This window comes from Epargyreus clarus, unplaced genomic scaffold (genome assembly GCF_041222505.1).
Source record: "Epargyreus clarus isolate Ecla_fem2 unplaced genomic scaffold, WU_Ecla_fem_2.2 ptg000015l, whole genome shotgun sequence".
In the NCBI taxonomy this organism is placed as follows: Eukaryota; Metazoa; Arthropoda; class Insecta; order Lepidoptera; family Hesperiidae; genus Epargyreus; species Epargyreus clarus.
This window is the reverse complement of record NW_027332223.1, coordinates 12158997-12182917: the sequence shown is the minus strand read 5'-3', so window position 1 is coordinate 12182917 and position 23921 is coordinate 12158997. Positions and strand designations below refer to the sequence as shown.

The following is a 23921-nucleotide window of genomic DNA, read 5'->3' as shown; positions in this document are numbered from 1 at the left end:
AAATAGACTCTGAATTTCTGAGATTTGTCGGCAAAAACGTCCACCCATTTCTTCTCGCCTATGCGATATATTATGCACCTATGGAGACGAAACCCCCCAACCCTTATATTCACCCATAGAAGACCAATCTTCTACCCTTGCAATAATACAGCATGTAATCAGTTAAATTGTAAATTTCGGTAACATCAGCAACTCGCGTCGCAACATTTTTATATGTTAATCTTTTTAGTCATAAATGTGTAGGACCGTTTGATCCGTAATATACTTGACCTAAAGCAACGCCTGAATATTTATAATTTAGGGCGTACGGATACTACGACCTTTTTCGAGGGGTTATACGAAATACCAAGCAATAAACGTCTGTAATTAGAGTTATACAACATGGTGAACGTTTTTGTAGGTATTTTTCAATCTTATCCCTGTAGTCTCGGGACTAGAATAAGGCTACGGTATCCTCTGCCTGTCGTAAAAGGCGATTAAAAGGGGACCGTCCAGCAACCCCGGGAAGGACGACGGTTTGTGTGGCCTCATACTGTTGTAAACACCAGGTGTGTAGGAGGAGCATAAACTGCTCCCCAGGGAAGAGCCCGATTGGGGCATCGCGTTCGGAGGACTCCGGTTGTGTTCCATCGGAGATACACCGGAGTACTCCACCAAGCGCTGAGGACGGTCACTTTGGGGGTTTATTGCGGTAAAAATCCCACATAACCCGGCGTCGCTCCCATGTCGCCGGGTACCTTTTGACGGTTTCCCCCTCGTAGACAAAATAAATATATAAGTATCTTTTGTTTCGAACTGAATATTGTAATGTAACATTATGTTACATGACCCACGGACTGTCCATGAATGCATGTTACAAACAAACTCATATTTAATGTTAATAAATATACTATTAATACTGATATTTATATTTATTTAGTGTTACGGTTTCATTAGGTTAAGAAGTGTATATGTAATCAAATGTGTATATTTTTACACAAATGCGGAGGGTAATGTTTTCGAGCGTATGTATGTATGTACGTAAGTCTCATTTATTGGCACATCCTATATGTAAATGTAGGAATCTCTCATTATTTTGTTCTGTAGTCCAAAACGTCTTAACGGATTTTAACATATGAGGTATCGTTGGCTTTGTCTAAATTATAGGATTGACAGGCTATATTTTTAAACAAACGGATTTTTGAAGTTAAAACTTCTTTCGCGGCGTAATCGCACTGTTTGTGATAGGTAAAAAATGTTAAACTCGCCTGACACGTGGCCTGATCGAAAATTCGTAAGACGGCAAAGCAAACTGCAGAAGTTAAGATGTCATCCTGTGTCAGCATAGAAAAAATATGTCAATGGGTGTCAGTTTCATTTTTTATTTATTATATTTTATTATTCAGGTTAGGTTTCGAAAATTTTTACTTCTGCCGGCACTCCTGGCACCCGTTGATTTTTTCTTATTATAAGAATCCTCTAATTATTTTATTGATGGTGATTTACCTACAGCTCTATGCAAATGTAACGATTATCGTGGTCATAAAAATAGAATGTGTTTATAAATATCACGCAATAAATACAGCTGCCTTGCAATTCGCATTGACACTATGACCTGCTGACAGCCTTATCTCGACATAACCGAGCTGTCGTTGACTCGGCCTCTATATGTTATTTATACATTGTAATCGAACTTATTTTCATTGAACACATAACAATGGAAATTTTACTGAGTAATTGTGTCACAAATAATTGACGCAATATTAAACATTCCTATGTAGTGTACGGGATTACCCGTGCGGCTCTGTCCGTGATAACCTCCGAAGAGATTATGAATTTTGCAAAGGATAATATAACTGTATCGGCATGTTGAGCTTTCAAAAAATACTATCGGTAATTATCGGTAAAATTCGGATACGAATAGTTCGATAATTATTAGAAGTTGTTACAACACTTATTGTTGGTTTTAGGTGACATAAATTGCTTTCTGTTAAGTGGTACAAGTGGTAGTCACAACTCTACATCATGTATCTTCAAGTATATGGGTCAGCTTTTTAGAAAAATATATAGCGCAAAACAGCTTAGATGATGTTTTACATCATCTTTTTCTATAATTCACGTGTAGTATTGACGCGCTGACAATTCACATAATATGTTAAACTATTATGTATTATAATATGATGGGTATAAATTATTTTAATTATATTTAAATTCTATAATAACAACCACCACTACCAAATTTAATATCAAACTTTGTTAGGGTCCTGAATCAATAATGAGGTTCACGTTCCAACCCACGTGAATTTGAAAGCAAATGAACACGACCCAAAACCTATTAATAAAATCGCATACGAAGCCTTTTGCCGCATACAGGCGCAATACAGTAATATTTGGGAAAAACCGCTACGTTGCGTTTTATTGTATGTTTTCGCAACACAGACCTGCCTATGCATTGTGTATTTTTTGTATCGAAGCAGCAAACAAGCATAAAGTCGGTAAAGTCCACCTAATGTAGTCCCTGCCGCTCGTGGTTCGCTGTCAACCCATTACTGTCCCACAGCTGATCATGAAGCTGCTCTCAGAATTAGAGGTATACCATTATTTGCTGCGCCGCAGAATAGCGAATTGATAAACATTTTGCTATTCTGCGACTTCACACACCTTTGATCCCTTTCTTAGACTCTCAGACGTGTAGTACTTATGGATGAACTATTCTTAGACCCTAAAGAAACATTTTTAAATATTTATAAGACGGATTATATTATATATTAAACAAATAATAAGCATTGTTTCTTTCTTTCTAAAACGGAAATGAAATACAAAGTGAGTTTCGTAGGCGCTCACATAACACAACATTTTTATAAGAATACTTACATTGCGTTATATGGAAATTTCCTCTCATTTGTGACGTTGGGAATGTTACGGGTTACAGAAACATTACCTTAACCTTGTTGTGTAATTCTGTAATATCTTTGGCTATCAATTTCATAACAACACGTTTATTTAAATAACAATTGTATTTATAAATGTCACACGCTTTTAAATAATAACAGAGGTATATTTGGCTATCATTTTTTTAATAAAAAGTACTCATATATCTACATATTGTGTTCTACTTCTACCATAGTTATATTTTTACATGGATACGCTTTTCAGCACTGAAGACCTGTGTTTGAAATATTCTCAACATTTTTACGTTACGCAAGTTATTCAACACCACAGTTGTCTGCTTGTTACATGCTTGTCAATTTGTCCCAGTTTAGTTAAATAACAGTGTTCACTTCGCTTTTATATAAGTAACTAAATATCTCGTATTTTTGTTACAATAACAATATTGAGAATGTATTCTAAATTTGCATTTACATTTGGTTGTACTTGGTTTGAGTACTTGGGTTAAGATGCCTTTGTGTGTATATTTTGTTACTCAGTTTATCGAGTCTGGTTTGTTATTATAAGTCTTGTAAGTATTTTACAACCTAAACAAATATTTTCCCAACGTTTGCTAAAGTACAAGCTCCGCTTAAACGAAATGCTTTTTAAATGTAGTAAATTTGCAAAAGATGGTTATAGATAACACCTTATATTAATAAACACTTATAAATCATGTACACAATAAACCAAATAATATCGAGTTAAGTAATATTAGTCAAACTTTTTATCGAAAAGTGTTTATAATAGAACCCTTAAGGTTTTGTCTCCGGAGACAGATAAAACACACAATACAGTAATCCTATCTAGAATTTATTGTGGATGTCCATAGATGACACTTGCCACTTATCAGACATGTTTTTCCTACTTGAATAACTAAAAGATTAAAAATTTTACCGACATCTAACGCAACATATAGCTTCTTTTAAATATACTGCTGTGTCATAGCATTCGTTTTGCATTTTCCAACTTTATGTACAATAACAAACTGAGAAAGAAACGCAATTAAGTAAATTGCTACGCTTAAGTTAATCTTAGCAATATACCGCTACCCTAGCGTTTCGCACTGTGACAGCCCTCAGCTTATCACGCCGATTCGCACCCTTTGTACACGTCTTCCGCAGCTAAGCCGAGGATTTAGCCTCGTTTCAGGCGAAATCAGGCGGAGATAACTATGTAGAGGGACTTTTTATTAGACTGAAGTAGAAAACAGGCATGCAGCTCTCTGATAGTAAGTTACTGTCGTCCATGGACATCCAACTCCATAAAGATTCTAGCTGATGCGGATAAGCGTTCACCAAAAGCGTTGTTGGTTCTGAGAAATAAGACGTAAGATGGTCGCATCACACTTAAGTCAGCATCCATACCCTTCCACCAAAGCAAACCACCACCACCGACACCACATTATTTATACTGTACCTATTATGTACCTATTGTGTTACAAGATGTTTCAATGAAATCTTCAGGAAGTTCTATAGAAAATAGCTACAGATATTAACATTATAGCTTACCATCATGTGACATGTGTGTCATGTGTATAGCAGTGTTTAACGTTGCTGTGTTACGTTTTAAGGAAGTGGTAAGGAAGACATACATACATCTCCGAGGCGTTCTAGCTTAGTCCTCAGGAGTAGCGGCGCATCTGTAGCTGACCTCAGATAGGAATATCTAATCCTATCTGGGGTTGATCACAGATGTTAATGAGCGGCAGTACTTACCATCAGGTGGACTGCACGCTCGTCTGCTACTCCTGTATATAAAAAAATGTGAATTGTCTGCTTATTTCCATCCATCAATGGACCTTTGGATGATCACAGGACATACACCTCTTTTAGTGGCATTCACATGTTTATCTTGTCATTCAAATTATTTAATACATTATCTGTACCACCCACACACGTTTTATCTGTAGTAACACCATACCTAACCTTAATACAGTGTATTATTATGATTAGTTATCTAATCTTAACCACCGTTTCCGTTTAATTTTAGGACGAACGCGAGCTATTTTAGTTAGGTAGCTTGTATGTCCTAAAGATTTAATTTGAAGGTGGTAGAACTCTCTATAAGTCCACTCCGCCGGCACCACCGCCACACCTATCTCTGCCTAATAATAGCAGTGTTAAACGCCGCTGTGTTCTGGTTTGAAGGGTGTGGTAAGGAAGATATACTTTTACGAGATATTCCAGCTTAGTCCTCAGAGGTAGTTGCGCATCTGTAGATGTGTGACGACTTCAGGTAGTAATCTAATCTTATCTGGGCTTGATTTCAAATGTCCACGGGCGGCAGTAGCCACTCACCATCAGATGGACTGCGTGCTCGTCTGCTACCCCAAAAAGATAATATCTTAAATAAAGGTTGAAATCAACCGCCGTTTGGCCATGCCCAAAGAGCGTTTATATCTAAATCATGCTTGACATTGGAACTGTCGCGTGCTCGCGAATCATCCTTTATCGCAAATAGCATTAAGAGGAAAAACGTGGGTGGTTCGCAACGAAAAACTTTTTAAATGTAGGTCAATGACATCATTATTGTAATCCATCTATTTTTATAGAGATGAAACTTTTACAGTTTCTATTCTACATCGTTTTATAATAGATCATGTTCATACTAATGTTTCTGAAAATATTGAAAGTAATTGTACGATAACTGTCATGTTAGTCACAATAGATAATTGTGCATCATTACTATAATGTTATCATAAATAACAATGATAATTAGAAGTGCAAACGTAAAATTAATCTAGCGTTTCATAGCCTAGCCGTTCCGTTAAGTTCTGACTGTAATTTTTATATATTTATTTGCATGTCCAAAGCAACTATCACAACCCTTTGAGGGTTAAAATACATATCGGAATAAAAGTTTTCAACGGTATGTGACATCTACCAATTCGCACTTAGGTATCCAGAGCGGCTTAATCCTACCCACTCTCAGAGGACCCGTGCCCAGCAGTGGGACAGTAAGCGGTTGTTGATGATGATTGATGAAACCTACCATGAACGTCTATCATCAAGTACAAATAAATGTGACTGGAACCATGGAATTCCTACAACAAAACCATGATTGTATTTCCATTTATCAAAATGAAAAGCATTTTTTCAAAAGCTTGAAATAAACCTGGAAATAATATTATACTTGTTACCAAGTACCAAACTGGCAGGCGACGTGTGCCCGCGCCAGACGTCTCAATTCTATCGTCGCGTCGGTTCGATTTACTGGTTCGTTTCCCCGTTTTATTATATTTATGACTTCCTTTTTTCTAGACATTCATGCGAATATAGTTTACCTTTTCCATTCATCGGCAACAATGGGTAAAAGCATTCTTAAACATTTATAGACTCATCTTTAAGTTTAAAACTAGTCACCACTTCACAATAGTAGAAAATCGCAAATATTTCATTAAAATATTATGTTTTATTACAAAGTTTATACTCATATATTATAATAATATTGTTACATTTATTGTACAATGTGTTAAATTACAATATATTACAAAGTTTATATTTATTTGTCCTTTACCTAAATATTTCAAGTCCCTTAAAGCCACAGTATCAGTGCAAACACTGAGTAGATAACTTAAGCTAGAGCGTGTGACCTAGTGTTATCAACTTTAACAGGAAATAGCGTTTCAGACATGACTAATCTTAGTCAACACGCGTCTAACGGATCCTTATCAAACAGTCGTTATTGATCGAATTAGATAAATTGTGTAGATAATGGCTAGGTAACACATGTTTCACATGTGCATAAACAGTGCTCGCTTAGAAGCTCTATCGTACATTATCTACAAGTCCGTGCCATTTATGAGTAGTAATTATGTAGATTAGTAATCAAATACCCTTTATAAATACCTACTAATGGGTGTAATAAAAAGCAGTGATAGCCTAGTGGTTAAGAAACTCGGTCTCTCGATCGAGGGCTCTGAGTTTCAAATCCTAGGCACCTCTAGGCACGCACCTCTGAATTATCAAAGTTATGTGCGTATTAGAAATTAATTATCACTTGCTAAACGATGAAGGAAAATATCGTGAGGAAACCTGCATACCTGAGAGATTTCTAAATACAATTATGGACCGGCGCAATTAGTCAACTGAAGTGACATATTAATCTAACTAATTAATTGTTTCTCGTTTATTAGAAATGCGACAGAAATAAATTAATTTTGTACTTTATATTTGTATCGTTCTATGATTTAAAAGTTTGTTTAAAACTTGTTGATCTCGACAAGAATGAATGTATTTTTCTTGCTTTTACATGCGTTCTTCTTTCATATAATAAGACTCAATATCATCGTATTATCATCATCTTTACCATTAGTCCCATTTCTGTCGGAACGTTATAAACGTCACTTAAAAAATCCCTGTGTGATTCGAACCTCAAATCCCTCGATTGAGTGGCTGCTTTTTACTCCTCTTTTCACTACCTATCACTCATCCGAAAAATCAGTAGTGCGTGCCGAATAAAGGAAGGAAAGGAACGAATAATTTTCATAAAGTGTTATAATTTTCATGCCAAAAGATTTGTAATCGTCCGTTGCATGTTGACTTTACAGATTTTTTCAGTGCGGTGCGATGTAATCCGTATCTACGTTTATATTGAATAAATAAATCTTATCGCTATGCCAATAAGTATCTCTTATTAGGATAATATATGTAATCTTGATATACAAATCCGTTGTATCTCGACCTTGACAGGAAATTTAAGGGGGAAAATTGACTTAGACAATTTTTTTAAGGAAAATTTTACGCCTTTTGACTGTTTGAAGCAGATCATTTAGCTTGGGCGACCTTTGGTGCCATCAAATTGCAAATCAAAATTTGTTTTAGTTGCAGCCGAATCTTTGGTGTGGTAGGATTATATTTAGAGTATACTAAAATCGTTTTAGGGGAAGTTTTTAAATAGTTGACATCACTGCGCAACCGATATATCAACATCATCTAAGGCGCTACAGCCACTCGTGGGCTTTGATCTGGTCCAAATTATTCCTCCAGTCCAGTCTATCATTTCTCCCTCCATTTGATTACATCATGAATTTCCAGATCTGCTCAACCCTTCTAGCCACCTGAATTATTTCCTTCTAAGATATCTTTTTCCGATAGTAAAAGTTTCTAACACAAACACTTTTATTCTCCGATCCATTGTCCTACACTATTTATGAAACTTCGTCTAGTCCAAGAGTTCTCATTGTTTACAAGTTACGACTCAAAGCACACGCCTGGCCATTGATGTCGTATCGCAACCTACTACCGTCTATCATGTTAACCTACTTTGTTACTTGGATCTATTTCCTTTGCAAACACATTGTATAGAACCATTTAAACGAAGGAAATAAATATACGGACGGTTCTAAGGTAACATCTGTATCGGAGAATGTGTTTTACCTTGAAGTAGGAAACGAGCATGCAGTTCATCTGATTGTGACTACCGCTTATTGAGAACTATAACTCCATAGAACATCATTCTTCTTGAAGGCTATGAGAGATTCGAAGGTGGTAGAACCCTTTGTGGTTCGACTCTGGCGGCACCACCGCCACATCTATTTCTGCATAATAACAGCAGTGTTAAGCGCTGCTGTGTTCCGTTTTGAAGGGTGTGGTAAGGGAGACATACTTTTCCGAGGCGTTCCAGCTTAGTCCTCAGGGGTAGCGGCGCATTTGTGGACAACCTCAGGTAGGAATGTCTAATCCCATCTGGGGTTGACTACAGATGTCCATGGGCGGCAGTAGCCACTTACCATCAGGTGGACTGCATGCTCGTCTGCTACTCATATATTATAAAAAAAAAAAGATGCGCTGACACTACTGAGGACTAAAATGGTCAAAAGTGAGATCGCGTGGGGGCCGTGGGTTCCTCTACACCAAAACACAAGAAGTGTTTCATGCTAGAAATAGATACCTCCCTGGTCGTATCCATACCGATTATGTTACCTCACAAATTATATTTAATTAATAATATTAAAAATGCCGAGGTAATAGTTCATAAAGAATGTATGCTGCTCTCAACTTGTAAGATTCTCACGTGACTGCAATCTGTATTCCATACAAAGAATTAGGGATATTGTTATCTCCTATTGTCAGCGGTATTGTATAGTCGCCTATTGAATATATTGTATGCGCCTATCACGTTAACCCACTTCGTTGAAAGTCTCGACGATAACGACACGTGAAATATATCGTGATGATATATGTATGTACGTGGGACCTATGAATATAACTTGATCGTATTCATAGACCTTTGTATTAAGGATTGCCTTCTGATTAGCATGCAATTTCACCACAGGAAGGTGGTAGAAGCCTTTGTGGTTTGACTCTACCGGCACCACCGCCACACCTATTTCTGCCAAACAACAGTGTTAGGCACTGCTGTGTTCTAGTTTGAAGGGCGTGGTGATAGAGACATACTTTAACGGCACGTCTGTGGCCGACCTCAAGTAGGAATATATAATCCTATTTGGGGTTGATTACAGATGTACATGGGCGGGAGTAGCCACTTATCATCACGTACACTGCATGCTAGTCTTATGCTCCTATATAATAAAAAAAAACACAATTAAATAGTCGCAAGCGTTTTCAGTGCTGCGAAAATCTCTAGCTCTCTGGATGTTTATCAGGGTACAATGAGGGATACTATTTAGTTAAGTTAATTAAGTAAACGCTACTGTACTCAAAGTGTCCGGCTCAAGAAGCATCCATTACTTTAGAGATTCCAGAATGTTCCTACGTACTGCGCGGTCATGTATCTACTAAATGTAAATTTTAAATAAATCAATTCCTTCTAACGCCCTCATTGTTTGAAAGGGGCTTAATTTTGAAGTGAAATATAAGTTATTAGCAGTACCCGCGGCTTTGCCCGCTTTTTGTTCAAACATAATAAAATATAGCCTAAAGCACTCCTGAATAGTGTAGCTTTCTGATTGTGAAAGAATTTTCATGATCGGTTTAGTATCTCCGAATATCAGCCCTTACAAACAAACAATAAAAGTTACAAACTTTACCTCTTTATAATATTAGTATAGATATAAGCAACACAATTTTGAAAATACCACGGAACTCTAAATCGAGACTAAAAAAATCATTAAACATCAATATGATTTGATTGCATATTTCACTACTGAAGGGTTATTGGATAAATAACGCCCGTTATCAATAATCAATCTCCCTAATCCTTGGTACACAAAAACTGGACAGATTGAATAATATTTATTAATAATATTAGGCGTTAGATATTACATTATTTCCGATGTGCAAACTTTTTGACCTTAATGTTTATTGTACTTATTATCTTCATTATCTAAATATAGTCGCAAGGTTATTTAGAGTTACTTTGGAGGTTAGGATCTGACCTTATGCCCTTTACGCAAAATCAAGTTGTTTTACATAAGTATACGATTACGTCGTATGCTGACTCTTTAACTTACTAGAATCATTACAATATATTGTTAAGGAAAAATACCGATATTACTCTTCTCATTACTAAGTTATTTTATAATACAAGTAACAAACAAGCATGCAGTCCACCTGGTGTGGTCATTGCTGCATTAACATATGTTCAATCCTAGATAGGATTACTATCTTATCTAAGGTTGATCACAGATGCGCTGCTGAAAATCGGTAAAGCCGTGTCGGAGGAGTACGGTAACTAACATTGTGACACGAAAATTTTATATTTAAGATGTACCTATATACAACAAAATATTATTACATTAACGTTCAAATTTTTAATACTCAAATATGTATTTTGTCTTTTTCAGCTGATGGTATGACATATTCCTTCGGAGTATTCTTCTCGGAATTTGTTACGTACTTTGAAGAGGGAAGCGGGAAAACTGCCTGGATTCTCTCCATCCTTGTGGGAATGACCCTTAGTTCAGGTAATTAAAACTATATGAGCACTTCCACTTTAATGTTATGATTCAACTGCTTCAGTTATATTATCATTGTAATCATTGTGTGCAGTGATAGTCTAGTGGTTAAGAAACTCGGCCTCTGGATCGAGGGATCCGTGGTTCAAATCACAGACACGCACCTCTGACATTTCTAAAAGTATGTGCGTATTAAAAATTTATTCTCACTTGCGCTTAAACGATGTAGGAAAACATCGTGAGGAAACCTGCATGCATGAGAAAAAAATCAAAAGTATGTGAAGTCTACCAATACGCACTTGGCCAGCGCGGTGGACTATGGCCTAATCCTTCTCATTCTGCGAGGAGAAACAAAAAATATACCTATATACGAGTATGATAATGTTAGTGGTACGAAACCCTCTGGGTACGAGTTCAACTTGCACTTGGCCAATTATTCATAAACCTGTCACTATTTCCAGGACCAATATCAAGTTCGTTCGTCAACCGGTGGGGTTGTCAGGCGGTGACGGTGGCGGGAGCTCTGCTGTCCGCGACATGCCTGGTGCTGTCGTCCTTCGCGCAGAACGTGAACACGCTCATAGTCACCATTGGTGTCGGCACCGGTCTCGGCTTCGGTCTCATCTACCTGCCCGCTATCGTCAGCGTCACCGTTTGGTTCGAGCGCTACAGAAGTCTAGCGACTGGTAAGCTTAATAGCACTATCAAGCTAAAAAGCCTCTTAATCTACACACTACTTTGATACAAAAATCCTATTAAAATCCACATTCTTTATGTCACCCGTTATTAGTTGAATTGTAATTATTATCTGTACTATTCCTTGATCTTCCTCAAAAATCCAATTTATCTTTTCAGGTATTGCAGTATGTGGCTCTGGTCTCGGCACATTCCTTTTTGCACCGATAACATCCACACTTATTGAACGGTATGGATGGCGCGGGGCGTTGATTATTACAGGAGGGTTAACTCTCAATTGTATTCCTTTGGGACTCATGTTCCGACCTGTCCCTGAGCCGCCTAGATCGCCAGTAACAGAACCAATGTTACCGAAATCAAACAGTTCGCCACTGAAACGATCTCAAAGTTCTGAGCATTTAGCAAAGGCTAATGGCAAAGTTAATGATGGGAATGACGTTGGGCGGCTAACACTCTCACAGCCAGCATTAAATAAGCCACAGGAACAAAAGTTACAATCGCATTCGCGCCACGGAAGTGGAATTATGCAGCGTCCTGATGTGCTCTACCAAGGAAGTATGACCAGTCTAGCGAGATATAGAGCATCATCACCTGAAAGAACTTTTCCAGTGAAAGAAGAACGTGTTCCGAATTGCCCCTGGTTACTGTGTTCAGACGAATCAAAGGCTGCTTTATCAGAAATGCTAAATCTTTCTCTTCTTCTTGATCCTATTTTTATTCTTTTCTCAGTTTCAAACTTTTTAACTAGCGTAGGATTTTATATTCCATATCTTTATACCGTGCCTTTATGCGAGAGTTTGGGCATAGAAAATCCCCCCTACTTATTATCTTTAATCGGTGCTGCAAACTTGGTTGGAAGAATTATTCTTGGATATATAAGCGACAAACCCTGGGTTAATAGATTACTGGCGTACAACCTCTGCCTTACCATTGCCGGCATATGTGAGTATTTTTTCATTTTAATACTAAATAACTTAAATCGAAAATGTTACGTAAATTATGACAGGATCAATCCATTCAACCAGATTATTCTAAGCTTAGGCTTAACTAAGTTTTTCCTTATTACGAGTACATTTAAATAAATAATCTTTGAGACACTTTCGTCGGTACACTTTTTTTGTCTAAAAACAAAACTTTAATTATAATATCATTTTTCGTTTTCGATCATTACCTATACCGGTTTTTGTACCTTCAGGATCATATAATTCAATTACGTGATTTAACACGTTCCCTGCGGCACCGATTTTTCTGTACTTTCCATTACTGCGTTACGAGTTGTTTTAAACCTCGTCCTATATCCGACATTGTGGCGGCACGAGGCGTGTTAAATCCCACCGCCCGAAGGAGACTAAAATCCTTTTTTTGGCGCCAAATAAGACAAAATCGACGGCTTTTGTCTTGATTATTATTAACAATGAGTTGATTAACCTAAAACTGCCGCCGCCCTTGGTTAAATTCGTTACTTTAGATTCTATGGGTAAAATAAAATGTGGGTCTAATGCACCTCGGACCGCACTGAAAAATGGCAGGTTTCCATATAATTTAGTGATGGGAAAATAAATATCGATTTTATTTTATTGTTTTTATTTATCAACGTTATGGACAGAATGAATACAAAAAGGGGAAAAGTTATGGATGTTTTTCATTGAAACATTTCAGACAATAAGGTTTTTTGCAAACAGTGCATTCCGTGAGATTTTTTTTTTTGGTTTTTTGTCTGCCTCACGACATGTCAAGAATGTGCGGAGTTTTTCGTAGCATCCGACACATCTCTTCTTCTTTGGACCCTTATCGAGATGATGTGCTTTCTTTGCAGTGGATTCTGAAAAGTAGGAGCGAGTAGATTAGGGTAAAGAGTAATCGGAATACTCGGTAACGATTTTGCCTACGTTTCCTATATCAATAATGTAGCTACTTAACTTTTGTTTGAACCATAACAGGAAACGTAATTATCTATAATGTAATTTCTTACTATACGGATATACGCCTAGCCTGCCAAGTCTCACTGCTGGACTTTCACCTAGACAGAGTATATTTGTGACTTACCTGTTTTTGAAATATCTTCCTGTATTCTGATTCTGGCTCAGATTTTTAACCGGTTTTTCTTCATCTTCCTCCATGATCAACTTTTTTCGGCAACGTTTCAACATGATAATTTTCAACATAAAGACAGCGGTCCTACTTCGTCGCTACGCAGCCTCGACTGCGTTGCACAACACTAACCACGTGAAGCTAGCGTGGGGTGCGGTACGAGGTGCGTGGGGAAACGAGGCGTTCCCAACCTCGTTCCGCACTGTGTTAGCATTATTATTTGTTCAGTGCGGTACGAGGTCTAACAAACCCGACATTAGGTTGGTGTACCATAGAACTAGGAATCAGTAGCACATCACAAACATATAGTTATCACTCTCCTACACTGAACCAGACGGAAGTTATGCCTCTCGCACCACAGAGAAGTTAAAGTTTTTTCTTACCGCTATAACGACCAGACATGGACGAGGTGTTTTAAGCCGCGTTCCGCAGCTAACGTGTTAATTTAGTAGCTATATTATTTGATTCATGTTATATTTTATTATTTTTGATTATTTCAGGCACAGTGCTCGTTAATGTATGCTGGGAGTTCTGGGGTCTGGCGGTGTATGCGGTGATCTTCGGGTTCACTATTGGTGCCTACGTGGGGTTGACGTCAGTGGTGCTCGCCGACTTGCTGGGCATTGAGAAACTTACCAATGCGTTCGGTCTTCTATTGTTATTCCAGGGCATCGCGTCCCTTCTTGGTCCTCCTCTTGCAGGTAATAAAAATAATTTTTTACAACTAAACAATGTATATTTTTATGATTTAATCATGAAATTCGAAAAAAGGTAGAAAAAGAGCTTTTCTTTTAATCTGATAGGTCATCAGATTAGAAGAAAAGCTGTCGCAGTTTTTTTGTTAGTTTACCAGCGATATTAATTCCTTACCGTTAGGGAGCTCTTGTTTTAACGCTAGTATTAAAATCTTTTGAAAATATCTATAATCATCTAACAAACCATTTGCATAAGATAAAATTTTCCTTTTATTTTCATCCAATGAAAAATGTGTATTTATATTTTGGTATTACCATAAAGTTTGAAATCTTATTTGTTAATTTTTCAGGATTGCTCCACGATAAGCTGCACTCATACGCGCCAGGGTTTTACGTGGCGGGTGGTACGATAGCCGTCAGCGGTTTAATGCTGTTCGTGATACCGATCGTAGAGAGACGGCAGAACCGAAAGAGATGGGAAGAGGAAACGGCCATGGAGCAGATTTAGCAGGACGCGACCCGAGGGACCGGCGGAGAGAGGTTCGAGTACCCGATCATTGTGCTCAACAGCCCCTCCACGCCGTCTGCCTCCAGCTCCATCGGGAGCTACAGCAACAGGGTATATACAAATACGATAGTAGAAAGTAACTTTAATGACGCAGATTACGAATATGTAAATAATGAAGATAGTATAGACATTTACGATAAACTTTTTAATAAACAACAAGCTCATTCCAAAGATAGTGTTAATAATGCATATTATGATGATATATAACGTTTTTCGTAGTGACTTTTAAATGTAAATCTTGAACAAATTCAGCCTTAAATAAGAGTACCAATTGTAAATATTTTATACAGAATGTTACACATTACCAAAACGATGAAATAATTTATCATACTGTATATACTTGTAATATAAGTAATAAATGAATCAACTGATTCATTTGCACCAACATTTGAACCAACATTAATTTTAAGTGCTAGAACACATTAAGCATATCAATAATAATATAAGATGTAGATTTGTACGTATGCCATACATTTGCCATACCCTATGTGTAAAGCGACACACGTTGTTTCGACAATATGTAAAATAAATTTCAGTTATTTTTAAGCATTTACTTTAAGTTCAATATAATAAGAATACTTCCATAAGATGTACAATAAGCTGTACAAATTTTGAATTTTTTTAATAAGTGAATTTATAAGATGATGTAATATGAACTACTTATAATGTACATATAGTGAAGATTTATCTAATAGTACAATCTATACTTCTGTAAGCGGAGCTGTAAAAATTGTTTAATTGTAAATAAATCTGCGAATTTGTAGTTAATCTTGTCTCTTCCACTTCTGGCCCGAGACTTTAAGTGTGATGTACGGTCCTAGCAGATATGATACTTTTAGAATTGACGATTGCATCGATGGTGAATCACGTATTGACGACTTTTGGTGCGATCTATCACGTTTTTCGCGTTCAATTTTTAAATCAAGCGTTCAAAAGTCGTGGGGGTGAGACCAGATTATGTGAGACTTTTACCCAATAATTCTTGATGGGTACCTGGCCGTCCTCAGCGCAACGTAGAGGACTTCGGGATCCATCGGAACGCAACCAGAGCCTCCTGAGTGCAGTGCCTCTGTTCTCACACCTTCTTTCGGGTGTCACACATAACGTCGTCCTTTCCGGAATGGCTGGCTGGGCGGTTCGAGCTCCCACTCTTCGAAATTGTTGTTGTCGATCGCCGATTCTAAAAGCAGCGTGTCTACTGGGGCTCTTATAACTAAATAATAACAGAAGGGTACTATTGTAGGGATGGTTTTAGTTATTAAATGGCCTTATTGTGGACCAATCGAGATTAGAGTGCGCTAGACCCAAATACCTTTCCCAAATAATTAATTCCTCCATGTATTTTATGATCTAGAAACCGTTGATCAAATGTTAATATAAATGATGATCAATATGTTATATTTTAAATACCCTATAATATTATAATTGCTTTAATTTCAACGCTTGTTCTTCCATTTTATACACAATATCATGTCACAAATATAATATTATTAATATAATATTTTAATATATGAAATCGAGTGAAACGTTAGGGTCTGTCCACACTGTCACACTGCTATCCAGTACTGTATAATCTTTATAATTACTTTAAGTTTGTCTAAATTCTAAGAATAACTAATTTCATCCTTTATTTATATGAAGGTAACATCAATGTACAAGTACAATTCTCATTATCTCTTGTTCGCTTTTGAATAAAAAAACATTTGTAATAGATTTGCATACTTTGAATGTTCTTTTAAATTTAATAATAGACATTTTTAGCTTCAGTTGCTTAGAATAAAAAACGTCATATAAATAAGAAAATGCCTATATTTCTACCTAATCTCTAACATTTTCATTTGCATTGTACCACATTATAAACATACTTCTGCCCTATTTTCACTTAACAGAAATAAATCACCATATTAATTAAACAATAATGAAAATACACGTTATCTCATAGAAATATATGAGTCATATATTTTGTAAGTCTTATGGATAAATAACAATGTGGATATACCCTTATACGCTATCTAGACTGAGTAGAGACGGGAACTAAAGTAAATGTAGTTTTATACAACAAAAGCAATGCTGATATTCTTCGTACAAATTTTTCATCTGTCTAATAATATACTGTAACTATCTAACCTATGTGATTTAAATTTTATTGATAATATTATGATGACTGTCATATTAAAATAATTGCAAGCAATATTTTGTCTTATTACAAATTCCCTAATTTTTGTAATGGGAGTAAAAACCTTACAGTCTCTATCAAGGTAAATGGGTACTACCTCATCCCCCTGTCCCTTTTGGAATAAGATTAAATTTAGGTTTATGTCTATAGATGTTTGTACACTATACATTATTATTAGATATTATTTTTATAATATAGGAGTAGCAGACGAGCATGCAGTCCACCTGAGGGTAAGTGTAATCAACCCCAGGACATCTGTAATCTAGCTAGATAGAAGTAGATATTCCTACCTGAGCCACATATATCCGCCACCCTTGAGGACTAAGCTGGAACGTTTCGGAAAAATATGCCTCCTTTACCACAAACTTCAAACCAGCAGCGTTAACACTACTGTTAATAGGCAGAAATAGATGTGGCTGTGGTGCCGCCGGAGTTGAACTTCAAAGGGGTTTTTCCAACACCGTTGGAATTCCTCAGTAGTTCTTTTAAAGACCCCGTTAAGATCCCGTTAGTTAATCAAACCACTTCGATTACGCCAACAAATTAAATAATTGACAAAGTACATATCGATCTCGTAACCGAAGGGTTCCTCACCACCAAAATTATTATCTTTAATTCTTAGTACTTGTTATTATAGCTGCTATTGAAGTGCATTGTGAAAAGTATCTTTCTATTAAGGAAATAGAGCCCTATGACAGACGGACAGACAGCGGAACCTCAGTAATAGGATTCCGTTTTAACCTTTGAGTACGGAACCCTAAAATTACTTACATGGTATGGTTTAAAGTTTTAAGTATTAACACTACGGTGTAGTTATAAGTTTCAAGTATTAAAACTAAGAATCGGTAAAACATTCGTTTAATTCGTAAAAAATAGTATCAACGTATAACGACTACAAAATACAACACATTTATTCGTTTTTCTTTTCTTCCTCGTCGGTCTCAATATCGTCTGAGTGCATGTTGATCATTTTATGGCGAATGGTGTCATCTATGAGGAACACTGAAACTGCCGTTACTGCTGGGGATACCTGTACATAAATATCACTTTAGAAAATCGTTTAAAATTAAAAGAATAATAGAATTAATATTATATTTAATATTATATTAAGAACAAGCTTTTTGTTTTTCCATGTCCATATTAGGGATGTACATAAAAAATCATTTGACGTCACATACATTGTCATCCAAACCGAATGTGTACGCAAAAAAAAAATAGTTTAGGTTAAAATTCAGTTGCAAGATTTGACCCTCACATCTAACTAAATGTAAAATGTATTACTGTGAATGTAAAAAGTATTGTGAATTGTAGTTTGTGCCCATAATTGACGTGTACTCACCAAGATTGTATAGCTACCCCAAATCAAATGTATTAGTGTTTACTTCATCGGTTAAATTAAATTAAATTAAAGTGGGTAATAAAGTAGAGCTCCCATTTAAATACTTCAATAAAACGAAATGTCTACTCACTACTTATTCTTATACTTTAAGAAGTGCCTGTAAATAGGTGCTTTTCACGTAACAATTTGATTTTGCTCTCGTTATTAAAAGGCGTTTCGAAGATGGAAACCTGGACAATCTACGAAGGTTCGTATGTAAAGCTCACTTAACAACCACCACAGTTCCTCTTAGTATCATTATCACCATCATCAACCCATTACTGTCCCACTGCTGGGAACGGGTCTCCTCTCAGAATGAGAAGGATTAGGCTATAGTGCGTATTGGTAGACTTCACATACTTTTGAAAAAAAAAAATTAATAATTCTTAGGTATGCAGGTTTCTTCACGATGTTTTCCTTCACCTTTTAAACAAGTGATAATTAACTACTAATACGCACGTAACTTTGAAAAATCAGAGTAGGTGCCTGGGTTTGAACTTCGAACTCCTCGATCAAGAGGCCGCGGTTTTTAACCACTAAGCTATCACTGCCAACTCCTACCTAACTTACCTAAGTATCACCTCTTAGTATATATATTCGTATAGTTTATTCAAATTTTCACAGATCGGTGTAATCTCACTTACCCAGTGCAGCCACATCGCCCACTGGACATACGCGTGCGACTCTATCTGCACGTCGTTGTAGAGAGCGAACAAGAGCACAACCCAGCCACGCAACACCGCTATGGGACTCCAACAGGCCAAGTTCATGAATGTCACTGCGATTACACTCTGTAAAATGGAAAAGGTTAAGTCTATGCTGTCAATTGTTGTAGGTGCCACACTGTGGTTTGCCAACGACGGTTCTACTCTTTGGTTCGACTCCGGCTTCACCACCACCGCACTTATTTCTGCCTAATAATAGCAGTGTTAAGCGCTGCTGTGTTTTGGTTAGAAGGTTATGAGAAACATACATTTCTGAGGCATTTTAGCTTAGTCCTTAGCGATAGCGGCGCATTTGAAGCCGACCTCAGATAGAAATCTAATCTTATCTGGGATTGATTACTGATGTCCATTTGGGGCACCAGCCACATGTCAATAGATGGACTGCACTCGTCTGCTATGCAGTGCCGCAGCTTATTAATTGTAACCGATAATCAATTACTTACTTGAGTAAATCGTAAATGCTTTATGGTTTTAACTGAACTCGTAAAATTATCCTCCAAGTTTCGAGTCCACATTAGCATCATAATCCTGAAAAGTAAAACTACATTAAATCGCCTGTCTCCATGACATTATACGGCTTTCATCTTTTATAGGCTTATAATTTAATATGTTATACCGGACGTATGCCTGTGATATACCGGATATTATTTATTATCTACGTTACGCGATGTCCTTTTCAGAAAGTAAGTTATTTCCTGATCAAATTTCCACAAAATTGATTTACCCAGACGAACGGACTCGTCATATAGCAATATTTTATTTGTAATGACTTTTTGTAACTCGTCCGAATACGTCGTACTTCTGAATCGCGCTATCGAAGTTTTCTTATAATTTCGTATATAGATGTTCAAGTTTTGAACTGTGACAATCGGCGCAAGGCTGTCTCCAACGTGATCACCTAGCCTGACTGGAGCTTTCCCTTCAGTAAACATTTTTTATAATTAAGCATACAATTATACTCATATCCTATAGGGACCTATAATGACTATCATGAGAAATTAGTAGGTACACAACACACACTTACATAAATAAAGCCGGTTTAACACTTCGAAGTAGGAATATAGATATAATGAAGTATCTCTGCCAAGTATCTGGCAATGTCATGTCGAAGGTGCAGGATGTGCAAGCGAAGTCTGGACCGTATCTGCCCAGTCCAAACACCGGTGGAAACGAGTACAACCCAGCTAGCAACAGACACAGACACTGGAACATTAAGTAATGCCGCTTCGGGATCACCCAGCCTGGAATAAAAAAATATTCGGATTATAGGTAGTATTCGTCGCCGCGGCTAAGTAGTGATAGCCTAATGATAGGGATCAACTTGGTACGTACAGGATTAAACTCGCAAGCAAGTTTTTTATTGTTACGAGCATTTTAAAAATTAATGATTACACTTAACGTCAAAGACAATAGTGAAAAAAACTACATGCCTCTCAGGCAGAAAATATCTCACATCTGCATAAAATTTACCAAGTAAAGTAAAGTACAAATATGAAACGCTCGGATAGGGCTCAAGAGCAAAAATGCATCTGTGATCGATCTCAAATAAGATGTGCTAGCGCAGCTGTAACTGGAATATTGTTATTATTATTATTTGGAATACCAAATAATGGGACATGCAGTCAACTTAAAGTAGAAATTGACCGCATACGTCAATACCACAAAAGACCATTTAATACATAGAGTCAATAATCAGACCAAACAAAACCCAAACCGATCCAAATCAAACTAAACTCAATCGTTACATAAGTTAAATTAACCGTTTGCCAACTTTAGAATAAACAACTTGCCTTTAGTGATGTACTTGGCAACCACGTATCTCTCAATGCACACATGTGTTAGAGACTCGACCTCGTAGACTGCCAAAAATGTTTCCCAAAATGCAAAAAACTCACAGGAAAAGGTCTGCATGTCATGCCAACTGTAATTCAAAGAAACATAATAATTAAGTAGTAATAAATTAAATAGTCGACAAAATGTTTTATAATTCCCAGTAAGTATTATAAAAATGAAAACTCGAATGCCTAAAATTATAGTCTATGACACCTCATACTTTAAAATCCGTCAAACCGATGGACTGGAGGTCGTACCAAATAGTGAGAGCGTACACTAGGAAAACATTACCCTTCAAAGTTGGGGAAAAAATACACTTAAAAATAGCGGTATACTCCATGTAAAACTGATAGTCCGTTCTGAATACAGAGCTCTGATGAATCGCGTCGCCATAGCAAATTGTATGACTACATCTATACCCTTACTATGAGTTTTTACGTTTTTACATATATGACAAGTTTTGGTATTTGTTTACGTATTTGCAACTCGCAACAACTTCAGAGCGGACTAAGAGTTTGGCGTGGACTATCCCTATAGAAGTGGATAAATATCCAATCTATTTTTTAAAAGCTTTTATTCCTAATTTGACGTCGATTTCAATCCAACAAATGCATCAATTTTAATCATTTTACTACATTAGCTCGGAGCAAGTCATGCAGCACGTTCTATGTAGAATACTAGTTCATTCATATCCGCTGAATACGACTTTCATCTCCTATTCATGAAGACGCCATTTCGCGCCGGTAATCAACGCTTTCCGTGTGGAAGGTTGTAAACATTATTTTTCATATAAACATTAACATAATGAAACCTACGTTTATGTTCTGATATCACTAACGTGTATATATTACCAATTGCCTGTGTTAGATTGCTCTATATACAATCTTAAATACGAAATAAATCCTATCTAAGGTCGGTAGATAGGCGTGGTTATGGTTTTGGCAAAGTCAACCCATTCTATTAAAGGCTATTTTATAAGCGACGCAATTAAACTGTTGGATTTTTAAACAATTTGTTATTAAACAATTGTTGGATTATTATTTGATGTTATTATTTGTATTTATGTTATGTTTGATACTGGCTCAAAATTTGACGAAGGTTCTCATGTAAGTCAAGAGTTGCAACTTTAATACGCAGTCTGTGTTTTTGTGTATCGAAACTCGTTATTTGTAAAAACTAAACGTAATTCGTAATAATATTAACTTATTACACTTAAATAATACTAATATTAATTACATTTAGGGTGGGTTGCGTCGAAAGCTTGGTTAAAGTTTGCGTTAAAGTTAAATATAACAGTAACTTTGACGGTAGCAATGGAATGTAATAATTCGGTGTTGCACCAATTTATTTATCATTAACGTCATTTCTGTCGCTGTAATCGCAATTTTTATTCAAAATTGACAGATAGGGAAATTGACAAATACTGTAACATTAACCGATCGAAATCGAGCGGTTAAAGTAGAGTATTAGTTATGACGTAATTTCAACCTCAACTAAAATGATGCAACTAATTATTTTCTTAACCATGGATTTGACGGTTCGTTAGGCATCTGTAATTGTTAAAGTTACATAATGCAACCTACCCTTAGAAGATAAATGAAGTATATTTACCTGTCATTATAGTTAGCAAATAACAGGTACGATAGCATAGGCATTGCTCTCCGTACACAAGCAACTGCTGTGAAGCAAGCCAGATTCCGATAACTCAGGTTGAACCTTAGGTTTGTGAAGAAAATTGTTAACGTTAGCCATCCGCTCAAAATCACCGAAATAGTTCCTGAAATAGATCACACAAATTTGCACAAGACAAAAAAACGAGTGGATCGTGCTAATAAAATACTAATTTTCACAACTCAAATAAATAGTAACTTCAAAATCAAGATGTGTAAAATTTAAAAGATTTGTGAACTCAACAGATCATTGCATTGATCATTGTTTTAAATTAAAAAGGGGATATTAAGAAAAAAATGTACATAAAATATCAAGGCATGTATCAAGTTGCATGTGTATTTGTTAACCATGTATCATATCCGTTAAAACACTTCGTAAACAATATCTAGGCACATAGAATGCACGACAAAATCTAATTAAGTAACAGCCGATCGAATATTCTGATAGGATAATAAATGTATCAAAACTCACCTGTAATCACGAACCCCCTTTGCAGCGTATTCCTTGCTTGATCATCAAACAGATCGCTCCACACGCAATCTTGGATAGCCATCTCGTTTCCACCTTCCCAAGTGACAAGGAAGATCTGATCAAGCGGTCGCGTAGCGAGCCCGAAGGCGTATGAGGAATATTGTCACGACCAGTTTCTCTTAATTGCCAACAACCGATCTCGGGTTGCAGGTCTCCATTCCATTGTTATACCAGTTCTGTCATGCCCTGCTTCTCAAACATTGTCTCTGAATCAGGACCGCGTCCGCACGAGTTGCTTTGAAAGGGATTACCGGTTGAGTCAGAAAATGTACTAGCGCCTTTCTGCAAGTAAATTATAATGAGTTAACGAAAATGAAAATTAATATATTTTATTAAAAGGAGAGTCATATAGAATTATTTTTGAACATCAATATAAGCTACCACCGCTTTGGAAGAAGTTGCATAATGTAGAAGAAGAAAATTACGCGCAATCGACTGATTTCTTTTGATCATAAACTAAGTTTAAGTTGAAATTAAAAGGAACTTACGAAAGATATATAATGACACAAAAAGAAATCTTTTATATGAATAGTGAAATAATACAACTCGTACTTACCTGTGAATGATATAGTGGCAACTGACACTGTGATTGAGTAGCCCGTACCCCAGGAAATGTAATTCAACGACGTAACTAAGCTAATTTGCCCTGTACCGTACCTACGACATTGCTTTACGTAATGCCTATCACATTGAAGTCGTCACTACGTAGTAAATATCAATTTACAATCCACCCTATTCTATATTTCGTAATAGCTGTGTTATTGACATCGTCACAACTGTACAACGTAA

At 36.5% G+C, this 23921-nt stretch overlaps 2 protein-coding genes across 2 annotated transcripts in view; one reads left to right on the top strand and one right to left on the bottom strand.

The window, feature by feature from the left end:
- Window positions 1-14906, top strand: part of Mct1 (Monocarboxylate transporter 1) — a 48745-nt gene extending 33839 nt beyond the window's left edge. The window contains exons 3-7 of the mRNA XM_073080859.1: window positions 10658-10777; window positions 11230-11454; window positions 11624-12406; window positions 14056-14256; window positions 14601-14906. Coding sequence (XP_072936960.1) covers window positions 10658-10777; window positions 11230-11454; window positions 11624-12406; window positions 14056-14256; window positions 14601-14758 — 1487 coding nt within the window. The 3' untranslated portion in view covers window positions 14759-14906. The remainder of the gene's footprint in view (window positions 1-10657; window positions 10778-11229; window positions 11455-11623; window positions 12407-14055; window positions 14257-14600) is intronic.
- A 2930-nt stretch (window positions 14907-17836) lies between these two features.
- On the bottom strand, window positions 17837-23843 carry LOC140748372 (rhodopsin, GQ-coupled). Its single transcript, XM_073081233.1, has 8 exons — window positions 23689-23843; window positions 23073-23414; window positions 22542-22707; window positions 20888-21018; window positions 20122-20338; window positions 19541-19625; window positions 19017-19163; window positions 17837-18024 (listed from the first exon to the last, which is right to left on the bottom strand). Exons 2-8 carry the CDS (start codon window positions 23152-23154, stop codon window positions 17905-17907), a joined length of 948 nt encoding a protein of 315 aa, XP_072937334.1. The 5' UTR covers window positions 23155-23414; window positions 23689-23843; the 3' UTR covers window positions 17837-17904.
- Between the last annotated feature and the right edge of the window lie 78 nt (window positions 23844-23921).

Bases quoted from the DNA above. Each gene is read 5' to 3' on its own strand.
- LOC140748372 (XM_073081233.1), bottom strand. From the start codon at position 23,154: ATGGCTATCCAAGATTGCGTGTGGAGCGATCTGTTTGATGATCAAGCA. The intron at 21,019-22,541 runs GTAAATATACTT...TTTGAATTACAG, and splicing joins TTTGCTAACTATAATGACAG to TTGGCATGACATGCAGACCT. The intron at 19,626-20,121 runs GTAAGTGTGTGT...TTTACTTTTCAG, and splicing joins GTTAAACCGGCTTTATTTAT to GATTATGATGCTAATGTGGA.